At 45.9% G+C, this 19,824-nt stretch overlaps 1 protein-coding gene across 1 annotated transcript in view; it reads right to left on the bottom strand.

Annotated features, from left to right (window-relative positions):
• Window positions 1-19,824, bottom strand: part of TMEFF2 (transmembrane protein with EGF like and two follistatin like domains 2) — a 112,237-nt gene that overhangs the window by 3,109 nt on the left and 89,304 nt on the right. Inside the window, exons 8-9 of the mRNA XM_032190308.1 lie at window positions 4,490-4,613; window positions 3,249-3,407 (exon numbers count right to left, since the gene is read on the bottom strand). Of these exons, the coding sequence (XP_032046199.1) occupies window positions 3,249-3,407; window positions 4,490-4,613 (283 nt within the window). The remainder of the gene's footprint in view (window positions 1-3,248; window positions 3,408-4,489; window positions 4,614-19,824) is intronic.

Below are 19,824 nucleotides of genomic sequence, written 5' to 3'. Positions count from 1 at the left end.
AAGAGCATGAGAACTTATGAAGCATTTCCCATTGCTGAAACGCAATTATATAAGTGTCTAACGAAATATGGGTCAGATTGTCCTGACTTGTCGCACGTCTAAGCCAACGGGACCACCCCCTCGTGAGAAGCCGTATCGCTGTGTGCTATATTTTGCCTCTTGCCTTGCCTGGAAGCAGGGAAGCAGGCTGCTAGCATGACTACGGGGAAAATCAGCCGGCATTCCCACCGCTCGCAGAGGTTATGGCAGAGCCTTCATTATGCAAGCAACGCAGACTTGGGCTGGTTTGTGATTTCACCATGAGCTCGTTGGTCACTGCCTGCTCCCCAAAAGGCTGCCAGCCCTCCCTGAGCGAGGCGAGGAGCCGTCGGTAGCAGGCGCTGGGCTGATTCCTTCAGCCCCACACCCCGTGCGTGCTGACAGCCTCCCGGCCCCGATGTCCCCAGGCGGCCTCTCCGGGTGCCCAGGGCTCCCTCCCACAGCCCCATGATGAGGATCTGAACCAGGTCTGCCCCAGCCAAGCAAAGCGGGGCTGGGGGAAAAGCCTTTGGTGGCAGTTTCAGCCGCCAAAAGTGCTTCCCCAAAATCTCACAGTACCTACATGGTCACTCAGTCTGAGGTTAAGAGAGATCGATGCAAACACAGAGATTACTCCAATTAAGGCCATGAGAAAGCATTTCTTACCCCAAATACCCGTGTTTTCCTTGCGTAATACGCGATGGCACCGATCGATGGAAGCAAAGACGTGCTCTGGAAAGGCAGCAGGGCCAGGTTCTGACAGCACATTGCTTAAATGCAATGCTGCTGGACTTACAAGGATGCTGTGTCTGGGTTTCTTAAGAAGGGTGCTGGCATTCAACCAGCCTTTCAGAGGTAATAACCACTTACTAAAAACAGAGTGACAGCTTTTCCTCAGCCGTAACTTTTACCAGAAGACCTCTGTGGGCTCCCTTCCGACCCCGGCAGTCACAGCGGTGTGAACGGGGCACCAGAGCTGGGGCTGCCCACCCGCTCTCCGCCCAGGCTTGCTCCCAAGCGCGAGCTCCTCGCCGCGCGACTCACAGCGGGTGAAACGCGTCGCCCATTCATTTTTAATCAAGTTATTCCTTCACATAAATAAGCTGCCGTGACTAAACATTAGGGAAGCACTAAAAAATGCAAAGCCGTAAAGAAAACTGCTGAGAATCGTTATGACACCAGCCCGTACCTACGCTGTGCACCATCCTCCTCCGTTTCTGTCGCTGCCTGCCCTTTGCCTTGTCTCTACGCTCAAAGTCCTCTGGCGCAGGGCCTGTGCTGCACTGCTCCATCACTTTCCCCCTGCACCTCTTGCTCTCTGGTCCCCTATTCCTGCACCCCAGAGCCTTCCTTCTGCTGGCACTAGTGATGAGCAGCCAGGGGGCCAAGCTCCTCAAGGAGCAGAGCCCCCGAAGCCCAAATCAGGGCCTTCCAGCACTGGTGGCCGCCACCCGTATGTGCACCATTGTACAGGTAAGATTTTAGTTGGTAAGATTTTACCAAGAGCTAGAAAATTTGCCGTGGTATTCTCATGCAGCTCGAGTGCAGGGCTTGGACACAGTGCACCGAGCTCTTTTGATAAATTAATTAGGTGAAGCTGCGCTGAAAAGAGCAGCGAAGGATGTGGCTGTACTGGCCTCTGACTGCGTGCAGTTTCGCTGCCTTCTCCCAGGAAGCTGTGAGGGTGGTTTTAGCATTTTCAAGAGTTCAGGGCAGGGAGTTCAAACCAGTGCAGGCAGGTTCTCTGAAGCAGATGACTTCAAAAACTCAATTACTTATGCATATGCTGCCACAACGCTCTCCTGTCACATGGATTTCTCTTAAGCCACTTAAGAGTACACTTTTGCAAATGTATCTCAAATCATTATGCCGGGCTGGAGAATGCTCTGCAGTAATTACACGCTTTACAGAGAAAAGTCAAAAGATCACAAATTAACTTGGTTACGCAGTCTATGGGAAAAGGTAACGTCTATGTACGAAAACAGGGTGATAGGTAATTTGCATTGCAGTGCCAGATCACACAGCACAGCCTGTCTTCACTCTTCACTCTGAGGCACTTTGATTTACTGCATGAAGGTGCCACAACCACAGTCCCTCAAAAAAATGGCACCGAGCATTTTTTCCATTACCAGTTACTACACCACCTTCTTCCCACACAACCCGTTTGGTTGTTTGAATTACTTCTGCAAATACCCTCACAATATTATCCATTGCCTCTTCCAGCATCTAGCATTGGGTTGATGGCCTCAGCTTAGCCAAAAAGCAGCTTGGTTTCATCAGATGGTTTCGTTTTATGCCTTTAGGCCAGAGAAGGATTTATGAATTTTTATTTTTTTTTTTGTCTTTTCCAGGAGGAAATGCTACACTTGTCTTCCAGCCAGGTAGTGCAACAGGTTATTAGAAATATATTAGAAATTTTATTTTCTACAGAGGTGTGATACCTGGCTTTTACTTTCTTGTCTTTTTTTTATAGAAATTTATTTCTCAAAGAGTGCTGTATCGGTGCTGCCAGCTGAGTGAATTTAACCTTGTGATTTCTGAGGGAAGCCTGAAAATGCCTGACGTTCAGAACTCACCCCCGACCCTCCCAGAGGCGATCAAAGTTCAGAGGGAAAGCACACGTGGAGGGACCGTGTTTATCCCTCCCTTCTGAGCCACCTTGGGGCCGTTGTTTCCATTCAAATAAACCCTTCCTCCTCATTAAAAAATAATTTAACACGTGGTTTGGTGTGCCACCATCTAGTTTAGACCTTAAACATGTGCAGTACCTTTGAACATGTATACAAGCCTAATGAAATCATTTAATCAATGGGATTGCAAACAGGCTTTAAAGTTTGTATGCTTTGCCTGATTAGGACTAAGGGAATGGGCCCTTGAGGAAACCAGATGGAGATATGATTAGTTTTATTAAGTGTTGATCCAGCTGCCGTGTTTATATCCCCCTTATTTCTATGAACAATATTTGTCCAAGCATCTGAATACAAAATAGGAACCTTCATTTGCTGTAGGCACCATCGCCACCTAAGTTTGATTAAAAAAGGAAGTAAAAATGCAGTCTTAACAATAAAGGAGCTCTGGCTGGTGGGACCAGGCGATATCACCTGTTGCTGGTGAACTGAATGGTATTTGTTATCACAAGTGTCACTGCAGAAATCTGTACAATCAGCGCATAAAGCAGGAAAAAAATGTCCTTTTTTTTTTTTCTATTGCAAAGTATCAGAGATACTGACCTTGTAATACAGAGGACTACAACACAGATGATAGCAATCTGGATAGTTCCAATCACAGCTGCTATTAAGACATACTGAAATCGTACTGGACCTGGAACCACATATAAAACGCTGTAGTCCTTTTTTTCACAGTGTTGTCCAGTATAGCCGGCATCGCACCTGAAACGAAAAATACTTCTTCCAGTTACACCTGCTGATTTTGAACAACTCTGAAACAAAGTCTATCTAAAACATAAATCAATAACCAGTGGCTTAAGCACGAGCTTATGCATTTTCTTTTTGCAGGGTGGGTCCTCAGCAAGAGCACTGGTGCCACCTTGGATGTGTCATAGGGAAGGCTCCAAGTCCTGTGCCACTGAGGTCTGTGAGTGCGAACCACAGAGGCTGTGCTGGGAGGTGCCCAAAGGACCAGGACTCATGAGCACTGCATGGAAGCACTCGCACATCAGAAAAAGAATCCATTTAGTACCTCGCACAACATATTTTAGATTTCTCCCTTTCTTTGGGGAGGTGGGGGAGGGCTGAAAGCCATCTCGTTGTGGCTCCTTATGCAGATTACCCCTAAGGAGGTGATAAGCAATCATCCAAGCTCCATATGAAATGTGATTAGATGTTCCTGCAAGTGGATACATCATTTACATTTTGTCTGGCTGCTATAAAAAACCCCGTGGTGATGCTGCAACCATCCACCCCAGCGCCGCCTGCTGCGCTGCTCACCGGTTCCTGTCCCGCGGCCCTGCACCCCCCCTCTGTGATTCTGGGGAACAGGCAGCAGCTTTCCCCTTCAGCTCTGTTTCCACTAAAAAGCCCATGCAGGAAGAAGCAAAAGTTGGTCAACAGCAGCAGCGGCCACAGTGCTTTCACCACTCCTCCTCCTCCTGCCCTGACGTCCTCCAAAGCCACCTCCCAGCCTGGGGGACCTCCTTAACTCCATCTTGCTGCCCCACCACACTGGGGGCACCCCTCTCCTTCAGGGTGGCTTCCCGTGCACTTTGTGCTTTTTCAGACATATTTAAAGACACCTGGAGGTTACCGAGTGTTTTTACAATCAACTAACACATAACTCAATACCGCTTTGCCACATAGAGCAGGGACTTTGCTGAATAATTAAATCCTAATCCATTTTGCAGCACAAAGGGCCGAGGCTACCATCATTTTCCATAGTTTATCTAGAGTAAGTATTTTTGTAAGTTGGTATTTCTGTGTGTGTGGCTTTCCCGCCTCAGCAGGACAAGGGTTACCTGCAGGACGGCTCCAGCATGTTAGTGGAGTGCTCACACTTGCCGTGCATGCAGAAGCCGTTGTAATGCTCTGGACAGGGGATGTAGATCCCTCGTGCACTTTCTTCCAGTTTATTTGCATTCTCTGTGAACAGAGGTGAAGGCAACATTAACCTGACAGCACAGGGCAAGGTGAAGAACACAACGCATGAAAGAGAGGAAAATCAAAAGGAGGAGACGCGGAAGATGTTGTTTATGTGAAACAAGACAAGGTTTGGCATCTTGAAACAGGTGCTCAGGCAGGAGAAAAATAAACTGATGCAGACGCAAAGCTTTGCAGGGCTTTCTGTCATTCTTCTGCATAGCTAATTCCTGTTGAGTTACAGCAAATGAGACGCCGGAAAAACAAAATTTGACTACTCCCATACTGATTACAGAGCTGCACATGAAAGATGCTCAATCATTTCTATTACCCTCTACAGATTGCCCCCTCACCCCCAGGCAAGGCTTGTTTTGGCTTGAAATATAATCTAGGATGCACTCCTCTTCTATTTGGGAGAAGTCATAATCACAATATTTCACAGTTACCAGAAACAAATTTTTCCATGTAACCAGTGCTTATCGTATCTCAAACAATAACAATCCTTTTCCTGAGATAGCGTCATCTAGATATGATTATTTTTTTTTAAAAAAAAAAGGAGAAAAACTTTGTGATGTCTAAGGAAATGCCACTTGCACACTAGTGAGCTGAGGCACTTGCACCCTCCCAACGAAGTCCCTGGGTGCTAAGGCCCAGCTGCAGTCCGTGCCGTGCTCCTCAGCCACTTGGCCGGCCGCAGGCATGCCACAGCATCCTCCCATCTGTGGGAAGCGCGTGCAGCAGCTCCAAGACTCAGATCCTTTCCTGTTGCTGCTGTCCAAGGAGAGTTTTAAGAGCCTCTGACAACTTGCACTAATAAAGTAGGTGATGTTGTCCTTATGTTAAGACAGACAAGGACAAACTCCCAGAAAACAGGAATGACAGGGCACCCTCTACATCCCTTTAGAGAGCACGAACTGCTTGTTCATCTCCAAGACTTTCAGGACATTTCAGGATCAAGCACAACATTCTCCTCTTTGGGAGAGATGAAAGAATAGGGTTGAAGGGATAGGAGGAAGCAATGCCAGACTTTATTTCACAGCCCTAACTGTTTTCTCTCAACCTCCAGAACAAATCTGCAGCAAACACAAAAGCACAGCCCATGAAGTCAGAAACCGAACCAAGAATGCTGCATTTCCACCTTTTTTATTTAACAGAAGGGACTCGGTTCCTATGCTTCCATGAGACACGCCAGCCTGTGGGTCCCCAGGGAGGCACAAGCAGACACTGAGCTAGTAGCACTGGTCTCCAGGAGAACCCCCAAAAATGCTGATGTCCCAGGACTTGTTGGGCTCCATCCACATGCAGTGCCCCGTGCTGGACCTCTGCTATGGTCCACATTCAAGTATGTCTAAGGAAAGGTTGGACATGGTGCTTAGGTACATGGCTTAGTGGGTGGGATCAGCGGTAGGGTGATGGTTGGACCGGGTATCTTGGAGGTCTTTTCCAACCTTAATGACTCTAGGATTCTGTCCTGGGAAGTGCAGAAAGAAGTAAGGGATCCTTACTAACCTGCATTTTTTCCTATTGCTTCTACTTGTTTCCTTCAAATCTTCCTCTGGTGGAAGTTTGCTTCCTTTCTGCAGAACAGGAGCGTGCTCTGCGTGTGCCTGTGTGTCGGGCTCCAGTCCTTCCCTCCTAGGGACCGCGACATCTGCGTGATGCCTGTGCATTGGCACCAGCCAGCGTCAGGATCCCTCCCTCAGATTAGCCAGCAGTGTTACTAAAACAGTCAGATACCGTTTGGTTTCAGTTTTATAAAGGCATGCTCCAAGATGGTGAGAGAAATTGTTATTTTTGGGCCAGCCCGATCCGCCAGGACCTGAGAGGGGGGTGCAGATGCTCTCCACCGTGTGTAGGCCGGGAAAGAGAGGAGCGATTTTCCCTCTTCCCACAGTCGTGTGGGTAGAAACCGTGTCTTCCTTAAAAGGGTCTCTAGCACACTTTTAAGCAAATCTAGGATCCCACAGAACTTGTAATTACACCTACAGTGTAATGTTAGGGTGGAGAAAAATGCTTTGCTGAATTAAAATGAAATGGCCTTAGGCCTTCCTAGCGCTTGAACAAGAGAAACATTTCACAACATATCACCTGGCTAGGAACAAGCCACAAAATTCAGACATGGGTTGTCTGTAGACTCTTGCTTTGACTGCTGACTCTTCTAGAGCAGTTAGAAACTGAACATAAAGGCAGAGAGGGTGGAAAAGCTTATTTTTTAGTTCAATCTGCCACTCAAGTCATTCGGAAGGAGACCACAATAAAGGTACCGTTTAGTTCAGACTAAGAAGTGCCCCTTCTCTTCGGGCACATTTTGAATTCCCCCCAAATCTTTCCCCAACCTCAAAACAGGTTATTTTTCTCGTTACACGGAACATCTTCTCAGACTCAAAACTGAGATCCAGACCATGAGACGGGCTTTAGCAGTTCCCTCACACTGAACTGCCGGCTCTTGTTTCTGAGGGCGCCGGGCCCTGTTCAGTGACACAGCCATCAGTGACACAGAGGAGGCAGCAGCTGTCATCAACACATCCCAGGGCCTACATGGGTGGTACCAACTGTGGGACAAGAACTGTAAATCATTTCTAAAAAGGGAGGCTATGAAGGAAAACATGCTTCAAATATGAATGATGAAAGAACTCGACAAAGTTCAAGAAATGAAAACTAGGCATTAAGTCAAATAAATTACAATTCGCCCCCCCCCTTATTATAATTTTGGATTAGTTATACATTCAGTGCTGGAGGCAATGCTCGTTAATCAGATCACAGCACCACCGAACTAAGGAGCCCCTCCACCACACCAGCCTCATGCCTACAAAGAGCAGAGCCTAACTATGATGCTGCCCACTTTCTGCCACGCACTCACTGAGCTACGGGCCAAAGGCACAGCTACCCAGGCTGCAGGAATGCTAAATTCAGCAGCAACTCCTCAAGCATCAGGCTTGCGGCACTGTGATTGGCAACTATGTGCACCAGAAGGACGAATTCGTGTGTTTTTCTGATGGCCAGAATTTGAGACAGAAAGGTGTAAAGCCTAAAGATAAAATTGGACTGACTTGGCCCATCTTTCTTGTCTCCGGACAAATGTAATTCCTGCCACAATCCTCAAAATGCTTCTCCTCTTGATTTTAGAAAGAAGAACACCCTCACCCTCCAGATAACAGTATTCAGGAACTTTTTTCTTGGAGCATTTTCCTGACAGAAAATGCCAGTGTGATGAAACCAACATCTTTGCATTTCTGCAACATTTTTTTGCGTCTTTAGCCTAACATGACATTTCATATTGTGCGCATCTTTTGTTACTGTCAGAACATGACATGATAGCCTATCATATGAGATATACTAGTCAAAACAGATTATTTTTAAATGCATTGAGGCCAGATGCTACTTTGTGTAGACTGAAGCAGCTTATCATCTTGAGTACGAGAAGAGTCTCCTAGTTGAACATTGCTCTCCAACCTTTTTTTGTGGATGGCAGGGACATGCTAAGACGATGAGCTATTTTGCTGGGGTAGGAAATTGGGTCCTGGAAATTATCCGGTGTGACTGATCTTCATTCTCCTGATGGATTATCTTCTGAGAAGTTATACAAATTATTTAAAACTATCTTGTCTAAATTCCTTAACATATGGGGCTGTTTCTCTCCTCTCCTTAAAAAAATAAAAAGAAAAAAAAAAGGAAGAATTGTTTCAAATATGCTTTGTATTATTTTAATGTCTGGTTTAACTATATGCCTTCCTTTCAAGGTTTTTGGAAACTGAATGTGCACCGTGAGGATTCTCAAGTAAGTCTCTCAGTGAAGACTGAAAACCAAACCATGAAGCAGGCTGTCCAGCTGTGGGAGCTGACTTTGCAAGTGATGAAAACAAGGCAGCCAAACTACTCAAAAAGGCAGACGTGTGGAGCTTCTGTTACACAACTGAATGTTTGGAGCAGCTCCACTGACAAAGGAATAAATCCATTAGTGCCCTTGATGAGGATTACATGAAGTACTGCCTGAAGTGCACAGCAAATTCCTCCCAGGCGTAAGTCCCTGCAATCCACTTTGGAGAAAGTAGATAAAAATCTAGGCAAAAATAGGATTCTTATGTCCAACAATTGACTGCCAGGCACTTAACAATCAATTGTGCAGGGCTATTAATTCTGTTGTTCTTCACGTTTGAGTCAGGGAGACTTTCCATATGGCTTCAGGCAAGCAAAGTGGAGGGCCACAGCCTGTAAACTCTCACATTAGCATTTACAAGGCTGTGGAGCTTATGGAAATAATAACTGATAACTATGATACAATATTGGCTCAAGTACAGCGTTAACACTTTGTGTACAGTCATCACGGGACCAAGAGAGGTCCTGCAAATGCAAATATACACATATATTTTACCAAATAAAGGAGGAGATGGTAACTGATGTGCAGTGAAAAGTATTTTGACGCCTATCTCATTGGAGACAGTGGTTAAGGAGAATTGACTTAATAATTTAAATCTTTTAATACTGCTGAGGTCAGTCACATCGGCAGCCAAAAGCTCTCACTGAGGCGCTGACTCCTTATACATCACATTTTCAGAGGATTTATAAAGGGGGAAGGGATTCTTGGGTTAAATATACATCCTTAACCTTCTCAACCCCTTTTGGAAGTCTGCTCCCCCCTTCTACATCCTTGGCAGCTCTCCCAAAAGGATGCTGCCTAGAGCGTAGCACTGGAAACTTATTTAACAAAGCTCTTCTGATCTGTGTGAGAGACAATTCTTATCTGAAATCAAAATAAAGGTCCAGAGAGCGCTGCCCTGTGGCACATCAGCAGAGGATGCCCTGAGGTTTGTTGGAGTGACTGGCTGTGGGTGGGAGCCCGTATCCCGCGGCTGAGCCGAGGGACAGGTCACGCTGCTCATCTGCAGGCCTCGCAGAGTAAGCATCTGCTGCTCTTTTTGGGGAAAAGGGACTCGGCAACGTTTGCAGTATCTGCTGCAATTCAAAGGTGCCGCTGTGAGATCAGGAGGAATGAAGTGAGAACGGTGTCACGTCGGAAAGCGCAGAGCTGCTTTAGCAGGCTTTCTGCTACTTTCCCCTCTGCTATCATCCACCAGGAACTGAGGCCCCACAGCAACTTCAAGCAGTAAGGAGGAAGCCCTTCAACAGGCTTCCTCCATACCTGCTATGAAGACGTGTACTGAGAAATCCTGGTTCTGCCGTCCACCAGCACAGCCCTGCCTTGCAGTCGCAGCTGCTCCGACCTGACCTATTAATTATCCTGATCCAGTCTGTTCCTTTCGTCGAAAACCATGTGAGCACCTTGCTGCTCACCATCGTGCGAACAGAGTGTCTCCTTACACGGAAGAAAAGATGCTTGGGTAGGCGTTGGACTGGAAATTTCGGAGGAAGTGCTCGCTGCCACTTGAGAGGGGATTCACCAGCCCACTCTCCCTGCGAGCTGGTGGAGGTGAGACACCAAATGGCAGCAGAAAATGTCTGGCACCAGTATGCTGTAGCCCTAGGCTAAATGCATCCTGCAGCCACCCAACTACACATTTCAAGCTAATCTTTCCGCATAAAGCACACAAAAAAATACCATCCCCGTATTAGCTACTTCACCAAGAGGAAAAAAAAGAAATGGAACCTTATGAATTAAATTACATTCACTCCTTTTCTCAGGCAGAAAATAGGCTTGCTCAACACAGTAATTTATTAATTTTAAATGTCCCCATGCAAATGAGTTTCCTGGAATAAGCTAGCATCCACTTTCCTTTTTAAAAATAATCTAGTGCTTTTTACATTTGAGATGATGGTAAGATGTCCTGATACACATGGAAAAAAATACTGTGCTCCGTCTTTTGCAGCAGTGTATCACAATTATTCGACCTGCTGCCAATTAGTAATAGAAACTAATGAATTGAGACACTAATAATCACAGATGTTCAAATGGACAACAAAATACTTGAAGCCTGTGGGCAGATATCTATGTATATGTTAAAGCTATCTCGGGACTTTAGAAATTCATGAGTACTTTCACTGACGCCAGTGAATGTTTCCTTCCTTTTTTTTTTTTTTAACCTTCTTTTGTGTTTTTCTCTGGCCACAGCCCATCCATATTCACTGGCTGGGCACAGATGCCTCATCCTAGAGACTGCACAGACCCCCAGCACTTCAGGCTCTACCCACACGAGCAGCTGCTGTGCCGCGAGGTGCAGCGCAACCCCACACCAGCACGGCTGCACAAGCCCATGCCAACCTCCACCGCTCCCCCCTCTGGACAAGAACATCCTGCAGCATCAACCAGGCTGAAGGGGAAAAGAAAAAATGCCCTGTGGGCTAAGGCGCTTCTTCAAACCTCATGTCTCAGCGGTCCGGTGCTCACGCCACACACACGTCCTCTCTGGAGCCACTGCTTCATTCAGGGATGCAATGACCAGGGTTTGTCCTCTACCTCCCCACCACCACGTTTCATCCACTTACCCCTGTGGCTGCCCTGGGTAGAAGCAGACTTGCAAAAATGCATCCACGCTCGGTTTGAGGCCGTCAAGAGATGACAACCTGAATGCCTCCTCCAGCAGCTCCCCAGAGCAGTGCATCACTGCGTGTTTGGGGCCGGGCTCAGCCTGGCTTTGGGGGCCTGCTTTCCACCACTGAACTGAGAAGGTCTTCGGCTCCCCATAAGGTCTGTGTGGGAGCTGTCCTCAAGGCACCTCCCCATGCTTTTGGGGACAAACCGGACTTTTTAAGATCGCCGCCGTAAGGGCACATCTCAGGGCCTGCCATCATTTCCGCGGATGTAATTTAACGACGCGAGGCCTTATTGGGGATGTATCAAAGCCCCGGGCAGAGGGGACCTGACAGTCTGCGCTTTCTTCTTTTGTTCCAGGATTGAATAAATCTGCGTTAACACCGTTCCTAGAATAGATTAAATCCTCCTTTGTGCTAACTCAGCTAATCTTTGGTTTCGGCATGATGTCCCCGTCACTCAGGTCCCCCCACAGGAGCCGCTTCCTCCCCGTTTGGGAAGCAGCCAGGCAGCCAGATCTTGTAAAGGACTAAAGCAGCACTTTTTGTGCTTCCTGCCCCTCTGCCTCAGTGCACCTCCAGAAAAGGGATTCTCTGCACTGTGCATGCAACAGGGGCAGTACCCGGGCTCAGGACCCAGCCCTCTTGTCCCTGTCGTGCAGCACTTACCAACACCCAGGTCTCCTCCAGAGCAAACTCAGACAGCAGCTATTCCAACACGAAGCGGCAGAGCAACATTAGTTAACTTAGTTAAGTGGTGATTAAGGAACAAAACTCCTCGAAGCTGACCGAGTGGTGTCCCGCTGCTTCTGCTTTGTGTGCTACCATGCAATTTCTATATCAAAGCTGCCTTGCTAGTGCAGCACTGGAGAGCAGCTTATTTATATGTAGATGCGGCTATATGACATTTCCAAATGCCATACATTTGCATATGAAGGTTCCACATTTTTTTCCCCTTTGAGTAAACAGAGCCTGCTGCGACTCCAAAGCAATGCCTTCAGTAAAGTCGAGCTTTCTCAGAACCATCCTCCTGAAGAGGCCAAAAAGCCCTGAAACAACTCATTTTCAAAACTTGGCAGCCTTAGCTATCAATACAGCCTACGGGCAGGTCTTCTGCCTTACAGCTCTACCTTTGATAGCGAACAGGGAGCATGGAGAGCAGAACTGCAAGACCTCAAGATTTCCTATGAAACGGCTGAAGAAGATCTGCAATATAAATCAGGATTTGCAAATAGGCCTCAGACATCTGATAGAACTTATGGCCGTCCTAAAAAAGGCGGTGGGACATGCTCATTACAGCTACGAAGACAGCATTGATTTTTGTTGCTGATCTTCCACTTCTGAACAAGAGCAGGAGACTGTTGCAAGAGCTGCTTGGGACCTCCAAAACTGCAAACATCAATGGAAAGCACAACCCTACGTAACGCCACGAGAGCCGACGACATCACGTATTCAGCTTTCTCGTCAAAGAAAGATAAGGCTGGAGCAGATGGTACGTGGGCAAAGTTTCAACCTGAATACATTGCCTTCTGAAAAACAGCAGTGCTAGGGAGGCATCCCAGTTTCAGAGCGTGAGGCAGCTGTACCTTACCTGCACATTGAAGAGCTGCTCCTCTGCTGCCCCATGTGGGATCACGGAGCTGGAAGAGCTTCCCACCAGGACTGTGTGTGTGGAGAGACCAGACTCTCATCGCCTCCACTTTGTGAACACTGCCACTGGGAGGAATAGCAGGATGTGGCACCTGGGAGTCACCAGAAAGTGTGGGAGTGCTGGTGGCACTTACAGCAGATTGTGGAGTAACCAGGAATCAGCTGGGACTCTCACTGCTGTCTCAGCTCAGCTCCATGGTGGCAAGAAGACAGCCCCCAAGTCCTCCCACCCTGCCAAGGTGAGGAGGAACCACCTCCTGAACTCAGCCTACTGCTGGGTGATGACAACAGGAGCTTTCTGATTGTTAACAACAGGCACAGCAGCCCCCAGAAGTCACCTTTAACCATGGCTGAAATCCTGTTCATCGTGGCTTTTAGAGTTTCACCCATCTGCCACTGTTGCTGAAGGACTTCACCTCCCTGACTGGCAGATAGCATCGATGTGACAAATGGGATGAAGGGCCAGAAAGCTGATAAATACCTTTCATACAACCCTAAAAATAGTGACGGGATATTTGTACCCTCCTGACACTTCTCCAGCAGTAGATGGATATGCACGAGCTGAGTTTTAAGACGGGTGTCAAGGATATTGATGTGTGGAGGGAGCTGGATCGTTCGGCCGGCTCCGCCACGGGGGACAGCTGCGTGACGGATGGTGCTTCCCTCACCCAGGAACGTGTGTGGGGACGGGGACGGGGGCTGTGCCACTTGTGCCCATGCAGAAATAAAGGATTTTGGTTGCAATGGCAGCTTTGCCCACCGAGGAGGTGCGTTTTCCTCCATGGGGATGGTGGAAGGGGAGAGGCACGGTGCCGGCGCTCTCAGTGCCCGGCAGGACTTGGCTGGGTGGGCTGGCATGGGGCTCTTCCCAGCTGTGACTCCTGCATGGTCTGAAGGAGGATGTGGGAATTAAGCTGCCTACAGATGTATTTCATAAACATAACGGGGTTAAATATGCAGCCTGGCTAGGATGGAAGAAAACGATACATTGGGTAAGAGATATAAACACCAATTTGGTGCAGATTTGTTGTGGGGGATTAATGAAAAGGAGCACTGTAGTGCCCTACGTGCCTTGCAACTGCAATCCTAAACTCACTTTAGGATTTCTGACCCATCACTGGAAATATGTAAGTCAAGTTTGCTTTTTTCTCTCCTTTCCAGGCCTTTCAATAATGTTTACTCCAAGGGCCACAGATTCACACATACCATCCCAATGGCCTCAAGCTATTCCCTCTTTGGCACCCGTGAAGGTGGCTGGCAGGAATTTTCACATTGCTGCAACTGGTGACTCTTCCAATATTTAAGTACCATGTTGATGAAAATTGCTTTTAAGCAATTTAACCGTGGATTAACAAAGCACATTTTCATGTTTGCACGGAGATGTACTTATCATCTGTATTTACCTGATTATATTCATGGGAACACACACACATTATGTAACAAGATTCTGCATTTCCATCAATCCTCACCCCGTCTCTTCAGCGATGTGAGTGGCTTTTACTGGCAGAAAGATCGGGCAGACAATCAATGAAACAAAGCAGGAGCTTCATTTTGAGACACTGCTGCAAATAAAAGCACACCCTAATCCAATTACCAGGCTGTCCCCTAATTTCCAATAGGAACTCCAGGTCTGAATGGATTGTTTTCTGCTGAGATCAATGGATGGCATGAGGCAGTATTTGAAAAGGTCTCCGACTTATTTTTAGGCCTGCCAGCATGATGTTATAAGAGGTTAGTGTTTGGTTGCATGCTTCAAGCAAGCTCTAAAAATTACAGCTGAGAGCGAGCATGAATGGCAAACCTGCCAGAGAGGTCTGATGGCAGGCATGGAGATGGAAAGGTTAGCCCAGGTACGTGACAGACCGGACAAGCAACGTTATTTTAGCTGCAGGGCGTCTCCTTCAACCCTTTTGACAACCTGAAGCCCTATTCACAGCCCTATTTTTGCACTAACTTTATATTCCATTTTGACTCTTAAAGGCAATTTTTTCTTCTTTTTTTTTTCCGTTTTATTTTTTTCAGGGGGGTCTTATGTCTGTAAGGTGCTTCCAAGCCTCAGAGTGATACCCAAAAGCTCCCTTCCCTCCTTTTTGTTCTTTTCCAAGGTAGCATCTGTGCTTGTAAGAACATGGTTCCCTAGAGAATTAACCCAGGAAACTCAAGAAAGAGCTGTACATTTGTAAGAAAACAGGAGACTGAAGTAAAAATGCCCAGCTCCTGCTCATGGTCTTTTGAAGGTGTCTTGAACCACGTGCCTTGCAAATCCCTTGTGCAACCCTTGGTTATTTTAGTTACCAGAACGTGACCCTGAATGGCCCAAGACTATTCAAGAGAGATGATGTTGACTGATGTTGACTAACAAGCATGGTTTCAACCTAGCTTGTCACTGCTTTTGTTCAGATTATACAGAAAAGTAAATACATTTTATTGGCATGTTGCTCAGCTGTGATCATTCCTCTGCACTGAGCAAAGCACTGCACTTTTGGAAGGATGAATCCTGCTCAGTTTGCTGGCCTTGGTTTTATTCACCTGTCTCCCCTGAGGAATGAATCATAAAACTGATGGCAGTGGCCTACAACTTTGCTTTCTGTATCTGCCCAGTTAAAATCTTTTGCAACACCTGAGAGGATTGTTTTTTAGCAGACCGTGTGTTAGAAATTCCCACTCAGCAGTGAGGAGTTCAATATATTTCCTTTCCCATGCCTCAAGCTGGAAAGAAGCCGAATGGGGAAAAAAAAAAAAGGGCAATTTCTGGAAATGGAAAATGTAATAAGAATGAAGATGGATGAAAAAAGGTCCAGAGAAATCAGGAAGCCACTTAAATTCAGTGGTCATTCTCCCACTAGCCTCAACGAGGCCCGGATTTTACCTCCTGCCTCTTTAAATCTTATCCCCTCTTCTAACCGTATTTTAAACCACACAGCTGACATCCTTCTGCCCAGCCAAGGCCCTGTAAATCACTGAAATACAGGGTAGAAAAAAAAAAAAAATCTGCAGTGCCAGATGTGTCTAAAAACAGTCAGAGTTCTCGTCGAGGCAAGCTGCAGAGGAAGATGTTTAGCATACATTATGCCTGACAAAACACTGATAGTTTATCAGTTTGGTATTATCGACCAACAGCAAGCCCTTCCATGGCTCCTTCATTTGCAGAGCACAGAGGCAGGCTAGACTTACGCTACTTGATTTCAGAACGATATTTTTTACCTAATCCTTTCCCATGCCAGCTTGATGGAAGCATGCTTCCATTATTAAATGAAATCGTAAATGAAATACCCCGGGGAGGGGGTGTTTTTGTTGTACACCTGACACAGCTTTAAACCACAGATGAAAGAGGGAGATTAAAACCATAGGGAGGGTTTTAATTTTTTTTTTCCCATCTAAAAAAATATTTTGCCGTTATGTAACGCTGTCTAAAATGGATAAGGCTGGTCAGAGCAGCAGCGGGCAAAGAAATGCATTTCAATTCAGCACTGATAAAATTATGAAACGCGCCGCCACCGGTTACATAACAGCACATTTCGGGTGCAGCTGCTGCATTTGCAGGAGGGGAGCTTCACGCCACCCGAACACTGACGGGTACACGCTAAAATGACAGCCCGAGGCGGGGAGAAGTCACCTTGCTAAGCAGGTAGATGCTGCTTTTGAACCTCGGTTTATCACGGTGCTTCCTCCTGCTCGGCGGTATGGCTGTGTGCCTGGAAACTCCACAGCTGGGCTCCTCCTGAGTCCAGAGGAATGCTCCTTTGGCAAGAAGGAGTGGAGAAAGGGGAGCTGGCATTCAAATGCTGCATCTCCCACAGCCTTGCCTACTTCCTATAAGCACAATCCTTTTTTCTTATGACACAACTTTTTGTCACTAGCGGGTTCAGTGTCTAATACACAAAATATTAGGAAACGGGAAAAGAACAGATACATTGCATTGCCTGGCCAATCAGCGCACCATGCACGTTTTAGCAGATATGTTTGATGAAAAAAGTGGAACCATTCAAAAGTGAAAGAAGCAAAGTGAAAATAATATTTCCGTCTTTACTTTCTTCACAAAAATATACTAAGCTAGGCAAAAACTGCTACTTTTCTCCATATAGCCTATTTCTGAAGGTCTCCCAGTTCCTTCTTCTCTTCCCCAAACAAATTTCTTTTCATTTTGCCAGATGCATTTGTAATTCCTGTGTCTAGGCTAAACCCTTACTTATCTTTAGGTTTAGGTTACCATTTCAGGTGTCGAAATGAGCAAATTATCTCATGTTTGTATTGTAACTTGACATGATGATACTCCTTCTAAGAAAGATGTTTTAGTTAGTTCCGAGTAGCAACTTTCCTTAATATACAACTTATTTATTACAACTGTCATATACTTTCATCTCATGATATTTTGACATCTAACATTTCATAAAGAATGCCAAAATACCCATGAAACAAAATTCTGAAGAAATTCAGTTCCATGAATATTTCAAAATATTTTTTTTACATTTCAGACTAGATCAAACACGAATATTTAAACGTTGATGTTTCCTGAAAATGGATATTTCAGCAGCTCATTACAACTTTAACTCTCAAATCCTTGGGAAGAATTCCTAACAGCAGATTTTCAGAGACAAGGCCTGAAATAGAGCTGCCAAGCATAAAAATATACCACGGTACTCCTCGGTTCCCATTAACTAATTCAAATTAGTGTTGTGGATGGCAAACAGCTGCTGGGCACCATCTTGAGCAGCAGCCTTCAAGGACAGCTCTTGAGCTAATCAGAGCACATGGAGCCCAGAGGAAGGCCGAAACCGAGGGTGAGAGAAATTCCTCCCCAAATGCCGACAAAGCTGACATCGACTGGGTCTGGGCCCACTTGCAGTAAATTTAACCATGGGTCTGTGGAAGCGATTTTGTGGCTGGGCCCTTCCTGCACTGCTGGACGGCATTAACGCCGGTACTCCTGCCATCATGGGCTGCACCTGGGGCTATCTTAGCTCAGCACTGGCAGAGACACAGTACTGACTCGGTGGCACAACGTGATTTAGTCAGATATAAACTAACCTTGTCCTTGATAACCCTAAGTCCTGCTGCAATGACAGCACCCATGTGCTCCGAGGGGCCATGCATTACGGCAGGTATTCCAGGTGTTCAAGGCAGCTTTCTAGGGGGGTTGTAGACCATGCTGCTGGTTCTTCATTTCCAAAACCCTCTGAAAACAAAGGCTGGGAAGAAACAGATCCTGACTGGTTTTAAGTAGAGCATAACTGCATGAGTGACAACCACGTTGCTGTTTTTCTGAGGGTCCCCTCCTGCATTTGTTTTTTCTGTATATCCCTTGCCTGAGGTGATCCTATTTAGAAGGAAGGTGTCAGGTTAAGGACAGATCAAGGAATCAGGCCTGCTTGTAGCAGTGTTGAGTTTTAGGGATCACAATTTCACGTGGAAGCAGCAAGGCCTCTTTTCTTTTTCCTGCAGGCTCTGCCTCCCTGGGAGGTCATTCATGCCTCTGACCAAAATACGGAGCAGAGGACGAAAGATAAGCAGGTTTGTATTTGCCCAGGAAGGTAGATTTCTATATTCCAAATACAACAAAACACTGAGAAATGATACCTGTTTATGGACTGGGACACAAATGGAAGAACCTGTAGGAATGCCTATGTGAGCCCTGGTCTGCTCATCCCTATAGCACACACTGTTCTGTTTTTATCCATAACCTTTAACAAAGCAAAATGTTACAGAGGACTGGTTACACAATGGTGTAAGAAAATAACAACACATAAGGTACTCAGGCCTGGGGAAGCAAGAAGTGGGAGACAGTGCGTGGAGCAAAATTCACGAATCTTGAACAGTTTGGAAGTAAACTGATAGAAGAATATACAGTATTACCAACTCCACCCCTGCCCCCAAACCTTGATGAAGCTTGACAACTGAATTCATTTTCAGGACTTAAATATTTCAGGGAAGCTGGTAACAGCAGAATAGCCTAGTCCAACTTTAGGGTTTCAGGCTGCCCATGCCAGTCTCGGTGCTGCAAGGCAGTGTTTGCTTTTCCTGTTCATTCCCTGCAGACCAAATTCTTAGCCTGGACATAATGTATTTTCAGGTTACTGTGCTCATGCCCAAATGAAATAGCTTTTATTATAAAGTTCATTCACAACATTACTGAATTTGTTTATTAGGGGTAAAAGCATAAACTGATTCGCAACTTCTGATTCACATTCATTAGTGACTAAATTAAGGGCTAAGCTTTAAAGGCACAAATGGAAATGCTCTTTTTTTCCCGAGCTACATAAGTCTCCATAAAGAGATGTCTAACAGTTCACCTGAGACCCAATGTAAGTTTTAATGCTAACAATTACAGGTTCCATGAGCATGACACCGGGAAATCGTAAGTAATGAAAAGGCACAATTTCTCTCATTATAAAACCACACGCACACAGAAAAACAAAAATCCAAAATAATGAGGCACATTTTACCAAGCTTACCGTATGCAATTCAAAGTTAAAGGATCTGAAGATAAATTTAAGACTGTTCTGTGTAAGAAAAGCACTCCATAGAACTACTGCTAGTCTTGGGATAGCCTAGGTGGTAATTCCCACACCTACACAATCACATTAATGCCCCAGTTTTTCCTGTTTCAGAAGAAAAACATCTGGTCCACCCAATGACACAGAAAAATGCCAGAGTAGGACTTTCTGCACTGCACCTTTTGAAAACAAGGAGTTAAATGACAGAAAGAAGCAGCTGCAATTTTTCATTTAAAAAAAGCTTGCAGGACAAGTGAAGGTTCGGGGACCAAGCTGACATTGCTGGCTACTCAGACTTTAGTTCAGAAGTAGCTGACAGTGAGATTTATTAACCTACTCGGCAGACTCTATCTTTACATTTTTTATTTTCTTCTGGATATCACCAACAGTGGAGAAGCTGAAAGGCAGCAGAGGGGCTAGAGACCATGGCGCTATCGGAACATGATAATCTCTCTTTTGCCTTTGAAAACCACTCAAAGAGCTCGTGAATAGGAATAGTTTTCTTATGTGTTTTATAGTGCTACGTAAATTAAACTAAGCTACACACGGTCATTATTTCTGAGTCAATGCCATACTGCTTTCTG

This window comes from Aythya fuligula, chromosome 6 (assembly GCF_009819795.1).
Source record: "Aythya fuligula isolate bAytFul2 chromosome 6, bAytFul2.pri, whole genome shotgun sequence".
NCBI lineage: Eukaryota > Metazoa > Chordata > Aves > Anseriformes > Anatidae > Aythya > Aythya fuligula.
Note: the sequence above shows the minus strand (reverse complement) of the source record. Positions and strands in the feature narration are given on the sequence as shown.